This window comes from Daktulosphaira vitifoliae, unplaced genomic scaffold (genome assembly GCF_025091365.1).
Source record: "Daktulosphaira vitifoliae isolate Bord-2020 unplaced genomic scaffold, ASM2509136v1 Scaffold_3, whole genome shotgun sequence".
NCBI classification, from domain to species: domain Eukaryota; kingdom Metazoa; phylum Arthropoda; class Insecta; order Hemiptera; family Phylloxeridae; genus Daktulosphaira; species Daktulosphaira vitifoliae.
The window spans coordinates 14,781,232-14,799,164 of NW_026099574.1; the positions used below are offsets into that span (position 1 = coordinate 14,781,232).

The 17,933-nt window shown below is 23.3% G+C and overlaps 1 protein-coding gene across 4 annotated transcripts; it reads right to left on the bottom strand.

Moving 5' to 3' along the window:
• Nucleotides 1-1,551: 1,551 nt before the first annotated feature.
• On the bottom strand, nucleotides 1,552-15,753 carry LOC126900551 (syntaxin-1A). Of its 4 annotated transcripts, none has more exons than XM_050676356.1 (10): nucleotides 15,462-15,753; nucleotides 14,119-14,223; nucleotides 12,499-12,598; nucleotides 11,027-11,101; nucleotides 8,887-9,069; nucleotides 8,667-8,740; nucleotides 8,471-8,608; nucleotides 7,927-8,037; nucleotides 4,537-4,636; nucleotides 1,552-4,286 (listed from the first exon to the last, which is right to left on the bottom strand). In XM_050676356.1, the coding sequence occupies exons 1-9, from the start codon at nucleotides 15,492-15,494 to the stop codon at nucleotides 4,553-4,555; spliced, it is 903 nt and encodes a 300-aa protein (XP_050532313.1). In that variant the 5' UTR covers nucleotides 15,495-15,753; the 3' UTR covers nucleotides 1,552-4,286; nucleotides 4,537-4,552. The 4 variants fall into 4 exon arrangements, 2 of the variants coding, with proteins under 2 accessions (XP_050532313.1, XP_050532312.1); XM_050676355.1 differs by lacking the exon at nucleotides 7,927-8,037 and adding an exon at nucleotides 7,484-7,594 and having other exon boundaries at nucleotides 15,462-15,752; XR_007702873.1 differs by lacking the exons at nucleotides 1,552-4,286; nucleotides 4,537-4,636 and adding exons at nucleotides 7,484-7,594; nucleotides 7,743-7,776 and having other exon boundaries at nucleotides 7,846-8,037.
• Nucleotides 15,754-17,933: the final 2,180 nt, after the last annotated feature.

Consider the following 17,933-nt stretch of genomic DNA (forward strand, 5'->3'; position numbering starts at 1 on the left):
AAAATTAATGCATATTAATCTCTGACAAATACATGTTTTAAATAAAAAATTACCATAGTACTTAAAATTATTATGGATTAATCCCCAGTTGATTGTAATAATAGTTATCCATTGTAAGTTATAATCTATACCTATATTTTGATATTGAATGTTAAAGTTTTAAGCGATACCAGTAACATTTTGTGCAAATACAATTAAAAATGAATTAAAATATTTTACATTTAAACGTAAATATAAAGTATTATATTAATATATTATACCAATGTCGACTGAGATTTGATCGATGCATACGATGACACGATGTACCATAATCAAAAAAGTAGTAGCTATAGCTATATACGGCTGATAGTCGTGAACATACTCCTTAATAGTATTATAGGAGAAAAGGTTTATTCTTGAGTCAGTAAAGATTCGAATGCTTTACTCATTTATAAAACTACTGAGAAATACGACACTGGATAAACGGATAGGCTAGATTTTATAGCAAAAAAATTTAAGAAATACCAAATATCGTTTATTAAATAATAATATTATAAAATTATTTTAAATTTTGCTCTTAAAATTAATTTAACATTCACATGTAATAAATTAAAGCCTTTCTTAAAAAAAACTTTAATCATTTTCTTTACGCGGGTAAAATAATTATTACATAGTTTAGTTTCAAATAAATAATGAAAAAAATTCATAAGAAAAATAGAACCCTAAGAAATGTTCTGATTACATTTATATTTTTTACTACCCCTATATACTCAGATATGTGTTTTGAGATAACTGGAAAATAATTTTACTTTTCACTTTAAAATAAAAAAATGGGGTAGATGCAAAATCAATGGCGTGAATAAATTGATTTGGGAAGAATTTACATAAAAAAATAGTCACATCTATTTAAAAAAATTTATTTTATCCTCACCATATAATAATTTATTTTATAGAGAAACTATCTCTTAATAACTTCTAAGAACAAAATAGGAATGCATTAAAATAATATAAAAATCAGACCAGAAGGTAGCAATCAAGCTTAAACTCAACTGGCAGACAATATAATTTCTTTTTTTAATATAAATATTAATCTCATGTGGAAATACAAATATTGGATGGGAAGCGATTCCCATCAAGAAATTGATCATCTCCACCAAAAATTTGAAAATAATCATGTATTGTTCAAAATATTTGTAGGGAAATTATAATTAGATACCCCAAGATATTATACCGTCCCACATTTAATATGTTAGCTTTAAATATTCTTTTACATGGTAAATGTAATAAAGTGGGTAGGTTATTTACTAAAATTCAAATTGTAGTTGTCACAAAAAATACTTTAAAAATACTGTCTTTTTTTTTTCATTTAATTGATATCTTGGAGAAGAATACTATTGGATTTAAACGTAACAATATTAACGCATAGTTTTAAATAAAACTTATTTTTGTAAATAGAACACAGCAGTTTATCATGCCACTCCCTCGTTTTTATCTAATCTGTATGAAACGGTAGCGTAATAATAAATTAAAATTGATTATCTATAACCATATTAAAAAAAATACATAATCAAATTAATATTGCGTGAAAATTTTATTTTACTTGAATAAAATAGTTAATTATACGTACCCCTAATTAATCAGTTTAAAATAAACAAAAATATTCCAATATATTACTTGAATATTATATAAAGAAATAAATACTAAAAGGTTAGTTTTTAATTTATTATCTATCAATAATGAAATAGTGATAAACATTATTAATACGAATAATAAGAATGCATATGTTAATACGATTTATTACCAAATTTGTAAACTTATTCAATGAGTTTTATCAGACAAAATAAAAAATAGATACAACAATATACTTCTGACATCGCAAATCAGTGAGTTTTGATCGATAATGGCGAAAAAAACATTTACAAAAAAAAAAAATCTACATTAATCATAGTATATAACTATGTAGATCATACAAAAAAAAACATATAAATATATATATATATATTTTAATACTCAAAAAAATTTTAAATGCTACTGTAAAGAAGAGGTAAAATATTTAGCTAATAAATTTTAGCCATGTGTCATAGAAAAATTTTTACAGGCTTATTTAACTTTCAACCTCATTATAAAGAAAAATAAAGTAACTATTAAGTTGGATTAATGTTAATCAATCAGTTAATCTATAAAAAAAATTTTACTTCAATCAAATATTTTTAACAAGAAAGTAATAAAGAACTAATATGTTAGTATTAAGCTTAAATGTGCTAAAAACATATTTTCAATTTTTGAACCTATCTAAATTTTGATAATAAATATATATACTTTAAAAAATTTATTTAATTTGATAAAATTGACAGAAGACAATTTATAACAACTTATACAGTGAAAACTAAAAGAGATTGCAGTGAAAATATTAGTCTTAATAAAATGCTCTCTTAAAAACTAATAAAAACAAATTTTTTATTAAAAAGACTTAAATTGCACTATTTTTACAATATTAACACTTAAACATTAAAAAAATTAATACCTCCACTACAATTACAGGCAAAGATCAACAAATTTAACAAGAAACAATTTTTATTCACTGTACAATTCTTAGTTTAATCGTAATATTTAAATGTCTAAAATTTAAAAAAAAGTCCACTATTAATCTATAAAATGTGTATATTTAATAAAAATTTTATACATTTCTATTATTTAAAAATAAATTATTAATAATAATAAATAAATTAAAGGAAAATATTGTGAAATATATGTATGTATTAATTATACACATACATATAAATATATATTAATTAGTTATAGGTATTTAAAGTCTATTAAATATTTGTAAATATAATTAACTATCATTATTTTGATAAACATAAAAATAAGGCAAGAAACGTATTATTTTATTATGTAGGTATGTGTTACAAATATTTATTTTAATGTTTAATTTAAAAAAAGTCACTAAGTTTTTATATTAACAGATCAAAACAATATTTTAACCACAACTTTAAAAATATTCAATGATAAATGTTTTTTTTTATATGAAATTATATAAAATAATAGTTTAAATTCAAAAAACTATAATGTCACATATAGTTAAAATTGGCATATTAAGTTTTTTGTGTTACAGATGGTAGTCACATTAACTATCTTTTATAATTAGTTACAGATCAACAATAAAATTAACTAAAATGGCAAATTATTATTAGAGAAAGCACAGTGGCAAATATTAAAGATGTAATGATTATTAATATGAGTAGTTACTTCAATATTAAAATATCATTTACAAAAAGTTCAAACATAAATTAAAAAAAAGAATATAATTATTTTTCCCTATAAGATGTTTTTTTTTTTTGATACTTAAAAAATAAAGAAATATTACTACAATGAAAAAAAATTCATTGAGCGATTTATAATTAATGATGACAAAAACATCATCAATTAAATAAAATCTATACTTGAATTAATATTAATAAAAATAAATACAACAAAATTGATTTTATTTTGCTACTAATACTATTATCTTTGAACAAGTATATCAAATATATAAATAAAAATATTTTATAAAGTAGATATAACAAAAAAAAAAATTAGATTGCTTTTAGATAGTTAAATTTTTAATGTCAGTAATTATATATAATCTATTTTTAAGCAAACATCCCTATCTTACTATTGTTACTTGACGACTATATATTTCAAGGCACTTTAACAAATTACAACTATCAAGGGGTTAACTATTCTTAATATTAAAAATAATAAAAATGTTGAAATTAAATAAATACATACATTAAATTAGTCCCTCTATAGTCTTTAGCATATACAGACGAATAATACTTAAGTAGAACAAAACAGCTAGGTTTTTTTTTATTTATTTAAATTGACATATTTTCAGTTTACCTACGCAACACATTGCAAAAAAACAATAAAATAATAAAACGAGGAAGCCAAAAATTTCAAATATCTTAACGAATTATCACATGAACGTCTATATTATAATTATACATATTAAATAATATTATTACACATAGATATTATATAAGTTGGTTGTAAAAATCTAATAATTTATCAATAACAATAGAACTATAATAATGAAGAAAGAGGTATTTTAAACAATAAATATTTTACAATACATTTAAAATAGGACGACCAGTGATATTAAAAAATTTTAACAGGCTTGGATTTTTATAGACAGAAAGAGGGAATTAAAAATAATAATAAAAGTACAACTTTATTTTTGTACGCTATCCCAGTCTTTATAAGCCGAAGAACTAGTAAATGTATTGTGTGACTGTTCTGCCGGATGAAACCGTAAAAAAATTGCTCTGCAAGTTATGAAAAAAAAATAATCTATGTACCAAATGTAATTTAAAAATGAAAAAGAATAAAAAAAAATTTATAAATGAACAATTATTATATTTGGGAAAAATAATATTCTGATATTTATTAATTATTAATTTATTAATCAATTGATAAAGTTCTAAGTATTAAAAAATAGTTTAAGCCAAATAAATGAACTTGTATATTTAATACTAATAACATATATACAGATATATACATAATATTTAATCTTACTTGTGTCCATGTTAAGTTACAACCCAGGAATGAAACTCATTAAAAATCCTCCAAGAATAACAAGGAGGATTGTCAAACATATCAGAATCATGATTTTCTTCTACATTAAGGAAAAAAAAAATTAACATTAGTTATAATATTCGTAACAATAACTATGATAATATTCTACACAATAGGCAGAAAGCAAAAGCAAAAACAATAATTTCAGAACACACACTTATAAAAAAAACTACATAACACAAATTAGATTTCAAGATTTAGGTATAGAACTAATATTTCTTATTAATCAATTTATTATAATAACAACCATGCAAATGAAGAATACAGAGGAAAACGATAATCAGTAGTCCATTTATGTACATTTTCCAAGAAATATTTCTATTTCTTTAATGGTAACACAAAAAAAAAATTCTTTTATATTAGTAAAATGAAATAACTTTTCACCAGAAGAACTATATTTCTTAATACTACTGTTTATTAAATTTTACTGGTTATTAAATTAAACCATAAAATCAAAATTTTTCCTTGTACTCTTCAAATATTTATTCTTCATTGAATAAATGTGAAATATTAAAAAAAAACTTAAAGCACCAACTTGCATCTTATTCCAAAAATATAAATTATAGATTAACATATCAATTTTAACAGTTAATCACAAATTATATTTGTCATGAAAATAACTTATCATTAATAACATAATTTTAAAAGTGAACAACTCAAGCATACTTTAAATTTTTTAATGAAACAAAAAAATATAGGTTTTACAGTAATATTTTAATTGGGTTTAGTAAAGAAATAATTAGCTATTCTCTTCAGAAAATTACCTGTGCTTGACACAGTTTATTCATAATTACACTAGACATATACTAATAAAATTGGAATTAAAATGAAGTCAACAGAAAGAAAGATCACTATAATAGACTGGAAACATAAAACAATACAGTTCTAATAAAATAAAAAAAACCCAGCACAGGGGGGTCGCGGCACAGTTGTGACGTGGTATAGTTGGATCAAGTATAATGATATCTGACAGTGATTAAAATCACTATCAAAAATAAACGCTTCGATGCAAATCTTTAGATAGTGTTTAATTTTAAAAAAATTGGTGTTTTATTCCAAAAGCTACTTGATCTGCTGGTTCCTTATTAATATCTCGATTAAGATAAAGTATGTCGAATGAAAAAGGGTTTATTAAAAAATATTATTTCTCATAAAAAAATTGTGTGGATCCATAAACTTTTCAATAAGTTATAGCATTATAAAGTTAAATATAATATAAATAATAAAATCGAGAATTTTCACACGAAAATAGCATTCGGTAGCCATTTTCGCCGTGAAGACAAGTCCAGAGGTCAAATTTTTTTTTTTCAAATTAAAGTATATTACATTAGCTTTAATTTAAGATATATATAAAAGTGTCAGACCTTCCGGAACACTTTCAAAAGTTAAGTTGAAAAAGTTCTACTTTCTATATGCATTTTTTATATTTGAAGCCCCCCCATATATAGGGAAATAGTCTGATTTAAAAAAAAAGTATATCCAATGAAAGATGTATATAAATACTACTTCTCATGAAAAAATTGTATTGATCCATACATTTTTTAAAAAGTTATAACATTTTAAAGTTAAAAATGTAAAATATGAAATCGAAAATTTTCACACAAAAATAGCATTCGGTAGCCGTTTTCACCATGAAGACAAGTCCAGAGGTCAAATTTTTTTTTTTCAAATTAAAGTACATTACATTAGCTTTAATTTAAGATATATATAAAAGTGTCAGACCTTCCGGAACATTTTCAAAAGTTAAGTTGAAAAAGTTAATTTTTTGTGAAAAAGTTGTCATTTTAAATCCCCCCCTGTGGGCAGAAAAAAGGTCAAATTTACAAAAAAAATATACCAAATAATAGGTAAAGACATCAAGCATCTATAAAAAAAAAAATTATATTGATATGTTCATTTTTGAAAAAGTTACGGCAGTTTTTAGTAAAAAAAATTGAAAAAATTTCGAAAATTAGCGATTTTTAAATTTGTAATTTTTTTGGAGGTTTCCCCCATTTATAGGGAACGAGGGAAATTTTTTCAATTTTGAAGGGTAATGTCTTCGACTAGATACGATTTGTGATCTTTTGACGTATCGTTGAAAGAAATCCGTTCAGTGAGAGCTGAGAAAAAGTGGTTACAGACACAAAAAAAAAAAAAAAAAAAAAAAAAAAAAAGTAAAAAAAAAAACACATCTTAGTAAAACCAATACCTTCTCAGCTTCGCATCGAAGCTAAAATTGATTTTTTTGCTACATTGTAAAAATGATAAAACTGAGATAGGTTGTGTTACATACTATGTAACTTTATACAATAAAACTAGATAATAACTTTAACAATAATTTGTTTTTGATTAAAACAATTTGTAACTTGTAAAATACACTTATAATATTTTTTATTAAAGCCTTATTGTCAAATAATAATAAAAAGAAAAAAATTTTTATCATAAGTTTTAATTACACTATATTTTACAAATGTCAATCTTATAAGAATATAGTTCACCGATATAAATACTTAAAACTTAACACTAAGAATCAAAAAAATTGTTTTTATCTAGATAATTAAGAATAATGATATTTTTTAAACTTCAAATTATCAAGTTTTACTATATAGACAAAAAATTGTACCTAATGATTAGGAAAAATTTGTTAGTAAATTATTGACACATAATCAACTAAATTAATTACTATCCAACATTGATTTCATGTATAAATTAATATTTATTTTAAAAAATAAGATAATGTACATTACCCTGTCCTGTTTTAAAATGTTACCATGTGATTACATAGGAAATTAAAAAAATACGTATTATACTTTACGCACAGGAAATAATATCTTAATAAATGATTTTATCCATAAGTTACAATTTTAGAAGATTAGCATAAGTTTTTATCATTCATTTAACTTACTTTTTCAGCTTTTTTATGATACTCTTCAGCAACTAAAAGTTCTTTTTTGCCTTCAGCCACTTTTTCAACAGTGAATGATACGTGGTACTCTATTCTATCAACAAGTTCACCCTATTTTTTGGCAATATGTAGGATGGATATTGAATATAAATTTGGAATTTTATTTAAGAACAGAATATGTTAAATAAAGGTGATAATTTTTTTAAATCAAGCAGAGATTGCCAAAAATAAAAATCAAATGCATATAATTAATACTTACAATAATATACAGCTACCATTTTTCAAACAATATTCTAACAATAATTTACCAAAATAAGCAAAAAAAAACTACTAAATACAAAATCAATACAATTTTTAACTACCTATAAAAATAAAAAAATTCAAACGGCAAAGCGAGCAGAATCAATACAAATTTCTGCCATAATTTAAGCCTTTTGACTTACTCTTCTCGCTTTACTCTGATATTTTAATGCTTTTTTAGTATCTTGTGTAGCCGTTTGCACATAATCCACGGCATGTTCAACATGATACTCAATTCGATCAATCATTTCGCCCTAGTTTTTATTTATTTTTAAATTTTAACTATATTATGAATTTTTAAATAAAGAACAGTTTAAATGTATAAATTATACATATTAATTAAAAGCATAACAAATATGTATATCAAAAAAATAAAATATATAGTAATTGCTTAAATAATTAAAAAAAATATTTAACAGTTTTTAAGGAAGCTTATGTTTAAAAAAAAAACATATATTAGCTTTTGATTCTTCTTTCATAGCTAAACTTTATTTATTTTTTACTATCTGCTTGATAGCTTTAAAAAAAGGCTAATTCATAATTTTTTTTTTAAATAAATTACATTTTTTCTAAAAAAAATTATATACACTTTTATCAGATTTAAGACAAAAGTATATTAGTGTTTTTAACATTTTAATGTTTTTATCATTAGTACTTAAACACAAAATCATCCATTCAAATTTATACCTGATTTTCAACTAGCATAGCCATATCCATAAACATGTCATGAAGCTCTCTAATAGAATTTTCAAGCTTTATGATATCAGCATGTCTAGCTTCTATATCAGCTAGTGTTTGTCGAGCTTGTTGTGTTTCCATTATAATCTAAAGAAAAATGTATGTTTCAATGTATACACAAAAATAAAATATTATTAAGAAATACCCCTTGCGTAAACACAGCTGGATTTCCTTGTTCTAACATCTCTTCAAGTTCTTCATTAGTTGTAGTTCTACCAGCTAAAAATATAATAAAATGTAATTTTTTAAATACAAATATAAATATTGTAATTAGTATTTAAATAATGTTGATGTTGACTTATGAGAATAATTTACTTTATTCAAAATTGCTAATATATATGCATAGAATAGTTAAAATTACTTACTAATTTCTAACTGTCTTTGAATACGACCTTTACATCGTTCTCTGTAATCAGTTTGTGTGCGGTTATATTCAGTCATCACCTCCACAAATTTACGTGATAATGTTGAATGTTGTGTTTTACGTATTCTTAAATCGGCTGATGATTTGTTCGATTGCTCTTCAGTTTCAATATTCTGTTCGATTTCTAATATGAAATTTTAGTTATAAATGTGAATGCAGAAACACTTCTAATATTACAAAAAATAATTTTTTACACAGTATCCATAATTTATTCCCCGTGGAAGATAAAAATACTTCCATGGACACTCTGCCAATTGTAAGAGGCAACTAATAAAGATATGTCAGATCAATAGCCCTGACGTACTCTAAAATTTTGTCAAAAAGTTTGAGGAATCTCAGAACAGAACTTAAGCACACTATCCTATCTCAGATGTACATGAGAACAACAGGTGAGAGATAATAAAGACAAAGAAGTTCTAAAGATTAAATTTTTTGATACCAACCGGACAACTTGTGCAGTAACTATTTCACCAAATATGTGTATAGACTTACCTAACGCTTGTAGTGTCAACGATGTAGGGACATTATCACTCAACTTTAGGCTTAACTTGTGTATTGGTGAGAATGATACATAAAAAGTAAGAGTATGTATGTGGAATGTTGAACATTAACTGGTAGAATTAGAAAATTATTAAAAGTATTGAAGAGAAGAAAACTTAATATTTGTTACCCAAATAGTGCCACATCAATTAGTGGATACGCCAATATCTCTGGTATAGTTTAAAACATAAAGGTAGAAGTTCCCCCAAGTGTACTACAATTTTTATATACCACTATCTTTTCTTAAACTCTCCCTATAGATAGGGGATAAGAATACTTCTGCGGCCCCTCTGCCAGTTGTAAGTGGCAACTAATAAGGTTGTGTAAGGTCAATAGCAGGCGTTAATTTTTTTTTAATGTATGAGGAATTCTGAACAAAACTTAGGCGGATTGTCCTATTTTAGATGTATGTGGCAAGAACAAATGAGAGGAAAAATGACCGATCCCAAGTAGTTGAGGTTAAGGCAAGTAAAAAGAAGAAAGAATACTCTCTTTCCTTAAACAATTATTTATAAAGTTAAGTGATATTTTGTTGGTTTTATATTAAAATATTTTTATGTAACAATAGCAATATCTTTCAAAGGAAAAGAATCTTTTATTACTTCTAAAACTTTTTTAAATTGCAGGAGTATTAGATATTCAGTGAGGACAATTTTAACTTCCAATAGAATAGACTTTACATAGATTATTTTATTGACTACCCTTATCAAATAAATGCATATCAGATACAGACAATGAAACCAAAAAAACAGTTACAACAAATTTGACTTAAGAGCCTCAATTAAGGAAAGTCGAATATCAAAAAAATAGCATATATTGAATCATAAAAATAAAATTTAAGCACAGTCATGATTTAGCGTATATAAAGTTAAATCAATTTTAAAACTGAATTGGTTAATATCTGACAGTAATTAAAATATGCATCAAAGAATTTGATACATACTTGAAATAAATTAAAAACAATTTATCATATTTACAAAAACTACATTATTATTTATTTAAGAGGCTTATTACTCCTAGAAGACGATTCATTGGAATATTTTTCATTTATTAATTATATATCTCATTATACAAGCTTGAATTTTAAATAATGCGAGAATTCCATTAATATACAAAAAAATATAAAATCAGTCTTTTACATTGAAAATTGTATGATTCTTGGCTTTAATACACTATAAAATTAAAATTAAAATATCAAAATGCACTCTTTTTATAAAAACTATAATTTTTTGGGACATTTTGTGCTGATAACTTTAACTAAAAATGTTTTATAATTTATTGACATATTGGTAAACAAAATTGTACTATAGTAACGGAGTAATGGTGTGTTATAAAAAAAAAAAATATGACAAAATAAAACCAGCTTCTCAGTTACTCATTAGAAGCTAAAATAAAACTTCATAATTATCAAATATCTTAATAAAAATTAGTTTTTAAATAGACAAAGTACTTAAATACTAGTTATGTACTTACATAACTTAATTATTATGAAATAAAATAGAATAAAAAATTATTTTTTTTTATCTTAAAACTATAATTACCTTTGAGTTTGGCACGAACTCTATTGGCAGTTTTTTTAATATCCACCATAAGATCTTCTAATTCTTGTTTTACCTCTGAAAAAAATATTAAAAATGATAAATTTAATAAAAAATACAACTGATCAAAAAATAAACAAAATTTCTTTGAAATTAAATCCTTCAACAGAAATAATGCAACTAGAATATGTGTATTTTTATAAAATGTCTAATTTTGTAGATTTCTAAATCTCAAAAAAATTGTTTTAAATATTTGAAGTTTAGTTGAAACATATCTTATACACTATACAATACCACATTTGAAAATCACTAAAAAGTAATAACTTCATAATGGTTTTAATTGAGCTCAAAAACGCCAATTTATACAGAAAAACACCATTTTTAGAAAGTCATTTCACATAATTAATTTTTTTTTTTTTTTAATGAAAACTTTAAGTCAATAAATTTAGTTATAAAGTCAATTCTAAAATTTTAATTTGATTAAGTTAATATTGAATAATTTGTTGTTTTTTTAACATTCAGACTACTTTTAACATTTTTTACATTGAGATAGCCATAAAAATGGGGAGGTCATAAAAAAAAATTATTTTAATCTAAATATAGCATAAAGAATAAACCCGAAAAATTTAAGAAAAAAATGAGTTGCTCATAGAACCACTTCTGGATAATTTGATGTGGCATGGATTGACACTCAAGTAATAAGATAAAATACCTCGAAAAATTCTTTATTAATACAAGTTTATAAATTTATTATAAATTAAGAATACAAATTTTATATTCTGATTCATAGGTCAATGTGTTATAAGCATACATAGAGCTTCTTTCTAAGGGATTTTTACTGAAGCCTTTTTATTTTCAAACAAGACTAAACACTGATTCTATATTACAATTATATAGGTAAAATTAAGTATTTTTACAATAATACACAAATATATTTTAGGGTGTTTTCTTACGTACTGCTAATACTATAAATTATTTCTCTTGATAACCCAGGAAAAAATGTTCATAATTTTTAGAATTATCCTAAATAAATTCATATCTCAATATTAAGTATAATTTTGGATATTTTAATAAGCTTGAGGGATGAGGATTAAAATTTTGAGAACATATTTTGTTTAAATATATTGATATTGAACATAATATTAATGTAAAATTATAGAATATGAAAACACATTTGTTTCACAGATAAATATTTTTAAAATATTTTTGGATTTTCAGTAAAATTTTTATTTTATATATTTTAACTTAAATATGAAAACTTAAACAATATGTAGAAGAATTTGATGAAATTTAATTAATATTAATACTTATATTTTAATAATATAAATTGTTATTGTTTTAGTTGGTTGGACTGGTAAAGCAATATTAAACCATGCAAAGATATATAAGTTGAAAATTATAATAATATATAATTTACAAATTGTATAATTTATGTTACAACTGTTTTAAATTATAAATACATAAATATAACTTACTCTCATCAGTCTGTGGTGCTGATAAAATGGCACTGTGTTTTTTCTTTACTTCTTCTACATTTCCTTGTATTTTATCAATCATCCCTCGGATTCCTTCCACCTAAAAAAAATATAATCATTTAACACATACATTAATAAAAATAAATAATGTAACATTGTTCATACCTCCAATTTAAAATTAAAAATAAGAAGATCATACATTTTTTTTAACAAATTACAGTTTAAATATATAAGTTGACACTTAATAATATTAATCTGACTGTACCCATACATACTAAGTAACGGTAGTGTTATCTTTGAACAAGTTTCTTATCTTAAAATAACATTAATAACAGGAAAAAAAGTCTAAAAGCAGAATTACTCAGTTTATAATAAAATTTTATAACAAATGACTAAAATATTTTGTTTCAATAGTGCATTATGAGGATTTAAACTAATTGCTCATATTAAAACTGTCCTAAAGTTACTTAAAATACTAAAGGTAACCACAGATAATAAATTATTTATAAAAATTAAAATATAATTCACCACGCCTATTTTTTTAGTTTTATTTTTTATCGAGGTGGACATAAAATAGGCCATGACGCTTATTATATATATATATATATATTAGGCTCCGCCCCAGACCCGGGACCCTACAAGCCTTATGCGCCTTCAGCGCGTATGCCTCTTTGGGCCATCATCATAAGAAGGCCACTGATTACAGTGCTATGTGCAAATGCAAAATAATGTCCTAATAAAAATACATATTGCACCATATAATTAAGGGTCAGGATAAACGTATGAGCAGAAATGAGTCAATGTGCATATTAAAACCAATAATTTTACAGAGTCTGATGACCGAGTACTTTCGTAAAACGGTTAAAAATGAATGAATTGATTTTTTTATCATATCTCAGGAATGTTATTGGGCGGGTCTGATGAAAATTTCAAACTTTTAGTCGTAAAACGCTAGCGTCAGCAAACGTTTTTCTCGAAGACGGTAGAAAATTTAAAATGCTCGTAAGTGAGCGGCAAAAATTTTCTGATCTTAGCCAATAATTTTCCCGGAGTTTGGTAATCAAGTACTTTTGTTGAAAAAAAAAATTTTGAAAATCCAAGCACGCTAAGTAATTTTCCCAGAAAAGCGTGTTTTTCCTTGTTCTATTATATAATAAGAATATGTATATATTAATACAATAATAAGATAGCATGACTGATACTTAATTTAAATTAAGTAATTATAATAGTTTATAGACAGGAGCATAAGTATTGGCATGGCCAGATTAAGACAGCTGTTTGGCAGTTATAAATTTTTATGATAAAGCATAAAAAAATATGTTAAGTTTAAGTTTTGGACCCAAAATAATTTCACAAATTCTTATTGTAAACTTGTAAGCGGGAATTTAGAAAGACTTACTACAACCCATATTGAAAACCTTTTCAATTCTCTTCACTTCACTATTTGAAAAGACATACAGTTAAAAAAAAAATTAGATTTTTCCTTCGCTTACCACCAGAATCATATAAATTTTAATTGATACTTATAAATATATTTTAAATTAACTTTGCTATAGAATAAAAATACTTTGTTTACTTAACAATAAATCAAACAAATTTTATATATTAAATAATATATACCTCCTCAAAAAATTTATCCATGAATGCGGCCCCAGATCCGTCTTGGCGCCCATCCATATTAACAGCCACATCATCAGCCCCTCCTTCTTCATCATCACTTTGGGCCTGAAATAAAAAAATAAAATCTTTAACTAACAAATTAATCATTTCCATTATTTATTTATTTCAAAATATTTTAATAGATCTATAAGCAATTGCATTACATTATTAATTTGATCATTATTATGGTTATTGATATATTCTAAATTTTACAAAAAAAATTAATAAATTTAAAATAAAAAAATCTTTACATTCATCATAAGGAAAAATTAATTAAGACAAACTAATATCAAATATTTATATTTAACATTATCATCAACCACCTACCTACTTGTATTCATACATCCGTCATATTAGATATTAGATTAATATAATTCAAATTTAATTAAGAACTTACTTTAAATATTAAGGAATTCAAAATGCAGCATTAGAGTCTATTTATAGAAGGTAAATGTCTTATTTTCTATAATTCAAAGTTATTTAACTGAAGAATTAACCCAAAAAAATAAGAAAAATGTTAATAACAAATTTAATCAAATTTCATAAAACATTACTATAAGTCCAACCTTTATAATGGTTATTTCTTTTTAAAATGCAAATTTTTTTTGAAAAAAATTTTTTTAAATTTAAAACGTGTGTAATGAAAAATTGATTTCCTATATCTAAAGTATGTTAAAAATTACAAAATTAGAATGATTTCAAAAACACGAATCATAATATTATTAATATACTCAATGAAGGAAAAGTGTGTTATCACTATTATCAATTAGTTCAAAATGATTTTCCAATATATAAGTAAATAATGACAAAAATAATAAAAACCATCAAAGAACACATAATATATGATAACTTTCAATACATTATAATGATATTATAAAAAGATTTGAAAACACCAAGACTTTTTTATAATTATAGACTAATTATAGTAAATATAAAAACTAAAACTAAAAAAAAATTTTTTATAATCTCATTGAAAATATATTACACTTTTAATTTAAACTGATTTTTGAAGTTACAACCCATCTTAAATTTCCTATAGCAATAAAAAAGGAATCATTAACTTCATAAGCTCTTTCCCTACAATTGATCAAAACCTAAAATAAGTTTTTAACTAGATATTTAATGTTAAATATAATTAAAAACAATTTAGAACTAGATAATTTAATGTAAATTAAACTATGGGTGGTCACACAGATTTCTGATAAAGCTATATTAAACAGATCATCACAATTTTGTCCAATTAAAGATTAAATAAAACATGCATGAATAACTGTCGAATTATGTATATAAAGTAAAAATTTTACCGCTTTTAGAGCTGCTAGCCTGTCCTTAGTCATTATTTACAGTATGGAAACACAGAACGGATACAAAGACTAGCCAAAAACGATTAAGTCTCATAAACACATCATTAAACAACGGCAGTGGCGATAAACACTAAGAATACCTATGATAACTAAAAATCAAAATAACTCAAGAAAATAATATTTCAATTTTTTACTATACAGAAGAACGTGCGGAAAACTCGAAAAAGGGACGAGATAAAAATCAATACACATTTCCAACCAACAGCACTGTCAGCGGTAGAATTACAAGTGAAATATTTTATATTGCGCGGCTGCGCGCTCCGTGGACCAAAAACGAATCTAAAACAGTGTAACCAACGTGTTATATAGTATCACTATGTTCTGTTACAGAACAACCCCAATTAATTCCAATAAATCTTGTTTTAAATTATTTATTTTCTTGTGTATCCAAGGAATATCATAAAAATATGCATATATGAACATATTACACGTGATCAATTAAGGATAAGACACTTATTTTTTCAAAAATTATTAAGAAATTTAAATTTTTAAAAAAAAAATGTATAGTTTAAAAAACTCAACAATAATATATAGTTAAATTATTCATTTTTTCATACCCCGCAAGGATTAAAAAAACTTTACATTTCTTAAATGGGAACCACTTAATAACTTTATATATAAGAAAATGAATTACATACAATTTTGTCCTTACAATTTTTTTTATCCAATGAAATGTTCATCCATTACAACGTTTTAATACATAGAATGGGTATGTAGTGTGATTAGAGTGCTCATACACCAGTTTAAGCTGTACCCAACACAATATAATTTGGAAAATTTAGTATTATGAATAATGAATTTAGAACGCTAAAAATTCACCACACTTCCAAAATCAAATACATGACATCTAACTTATATATTTTAAGTTACTCTAATGTATTACTTTAACATGTAATATATACTAACTATTTTTATATAACTATTATTTAATACTATATAGTATTATAATATTATCTAAAATATTACTACTATCTTAATAATTATTAAGATTATTATATTATAAACAAAAATAACATCACATAATTATAATAAAAAATTATCATATTCTTACATCATTTATTTCAAAATAAATTTATTTATGCTTTAAAACATAAAATAATAGAAATTTACGATAGTTGATCCCACAACAAAGCATTCCTGAAGCCCCTGTAATTAAAGTGGCAATGTCTTTATTTTCTCCATTTCTTAAGTCCAAAATTTAATTGTAAAATATTTATAGAAGTAGAATTTAATGCTTATAATCTTTATTCGAATTTAACACGTTTATTACACGTAGTAATTTATTACTTAATGAGTCATTTACTTATAAGTCATTTTTTATTTATTCTGCCTCAAATTTTAATAAAAACATAAAATTCCCATCATTTTCTTAATTTCCTGTAAATAATTTTTTAAATTATCAACTAACCTGAAAAATTTATTAAATCTAAATTATACAATTTATATACATATATATATATATATATATATATATATATATATATACATAATATTTATTTATTTAAATTGCGTTATTTAGATTTAAATAAAATAGGCACGTATGGATGCAGATTTTTTTTTTTATATTTGATTACACAAAAAATAATTTGACCAAAAAATTGAAATCTCGTGGTTACCACAAGGTTTTTAGTTATTCTAAATAGCAATATTTTAATATTAAAATTAACTTTTAAGTATAATTAACCGATGTTTTTTTTATTTATAACACAATTATGAATACTTTGCGAAAAAAAAAATTTTACTATTCAAAATGTGAGTATTTAAAAATTTTAGACGTCAATTTTGATTTTCTTTGTCTGAGTAATGTATTCTATGAAGATAGCATAAATTAATTGTATCTCTTAGAACCTTAAAAGTTTTAGTATGCTCTTAGAAATGACTAATTGTTGGTGAAAGTAGAAAAGAAAGAATGCTGCTTATACATCGAACGTTTAAAATAACATCTATTCTTCGAATGAAAATTAAATAATTTATGCTTGAAAAATGTTATATTTTCTTGGATAATTATTAATCTTAAATGTTAATTAAAAGGATTAATGTTACAATAAGTATTTTGATTTAATAAAATCACAATTTTATAATTTGTAGTAAGACTATTTTTGTTTTTATGTTAATAATTATAAAATTATATATATCCTAGTATATTATTCACATATTGTAATTATCTATTAAGAAAATAACAACTTTCGGTCAAGTACTTCTGAATTTATTAACATTTTTATACATGAGCGGACTGTAAAATATAATACGACTGTGAAATATCTAATGATATTAAGTTTAATATCCGTGCCTTCGGCTTACATTTTAAAATAATCATAAGTCTCGAACTACTTATTCAAAAGTATTTATTGATTTGTCATTTCCTAAATTATATCATTTGTTATTCTATAAGCTAGTTTAATATGTTATGTT

Coding starts and splice junctions, on each gene's coding strand:
- LOC126900551 (XM_050676356.1), bottom strand. CDS start 15,494: ATGACTAAGGACAGGCTAGCAGCTCTAAAAGCG. Junction 8,741..8,886: donor TCAAAGACAGTTAGAAATTA/GTAAGTAATTTT, acceptor TTATATTTTTAG/CTGGTAGAACTACAACTAAT. Junction 8,609..8,666: donor CAGCTGTGTTTACGCAAGGG/GTATTTCTTAAT, acceptor ATTTTTCTTTAG/ATTATAATGGAAACACAACA.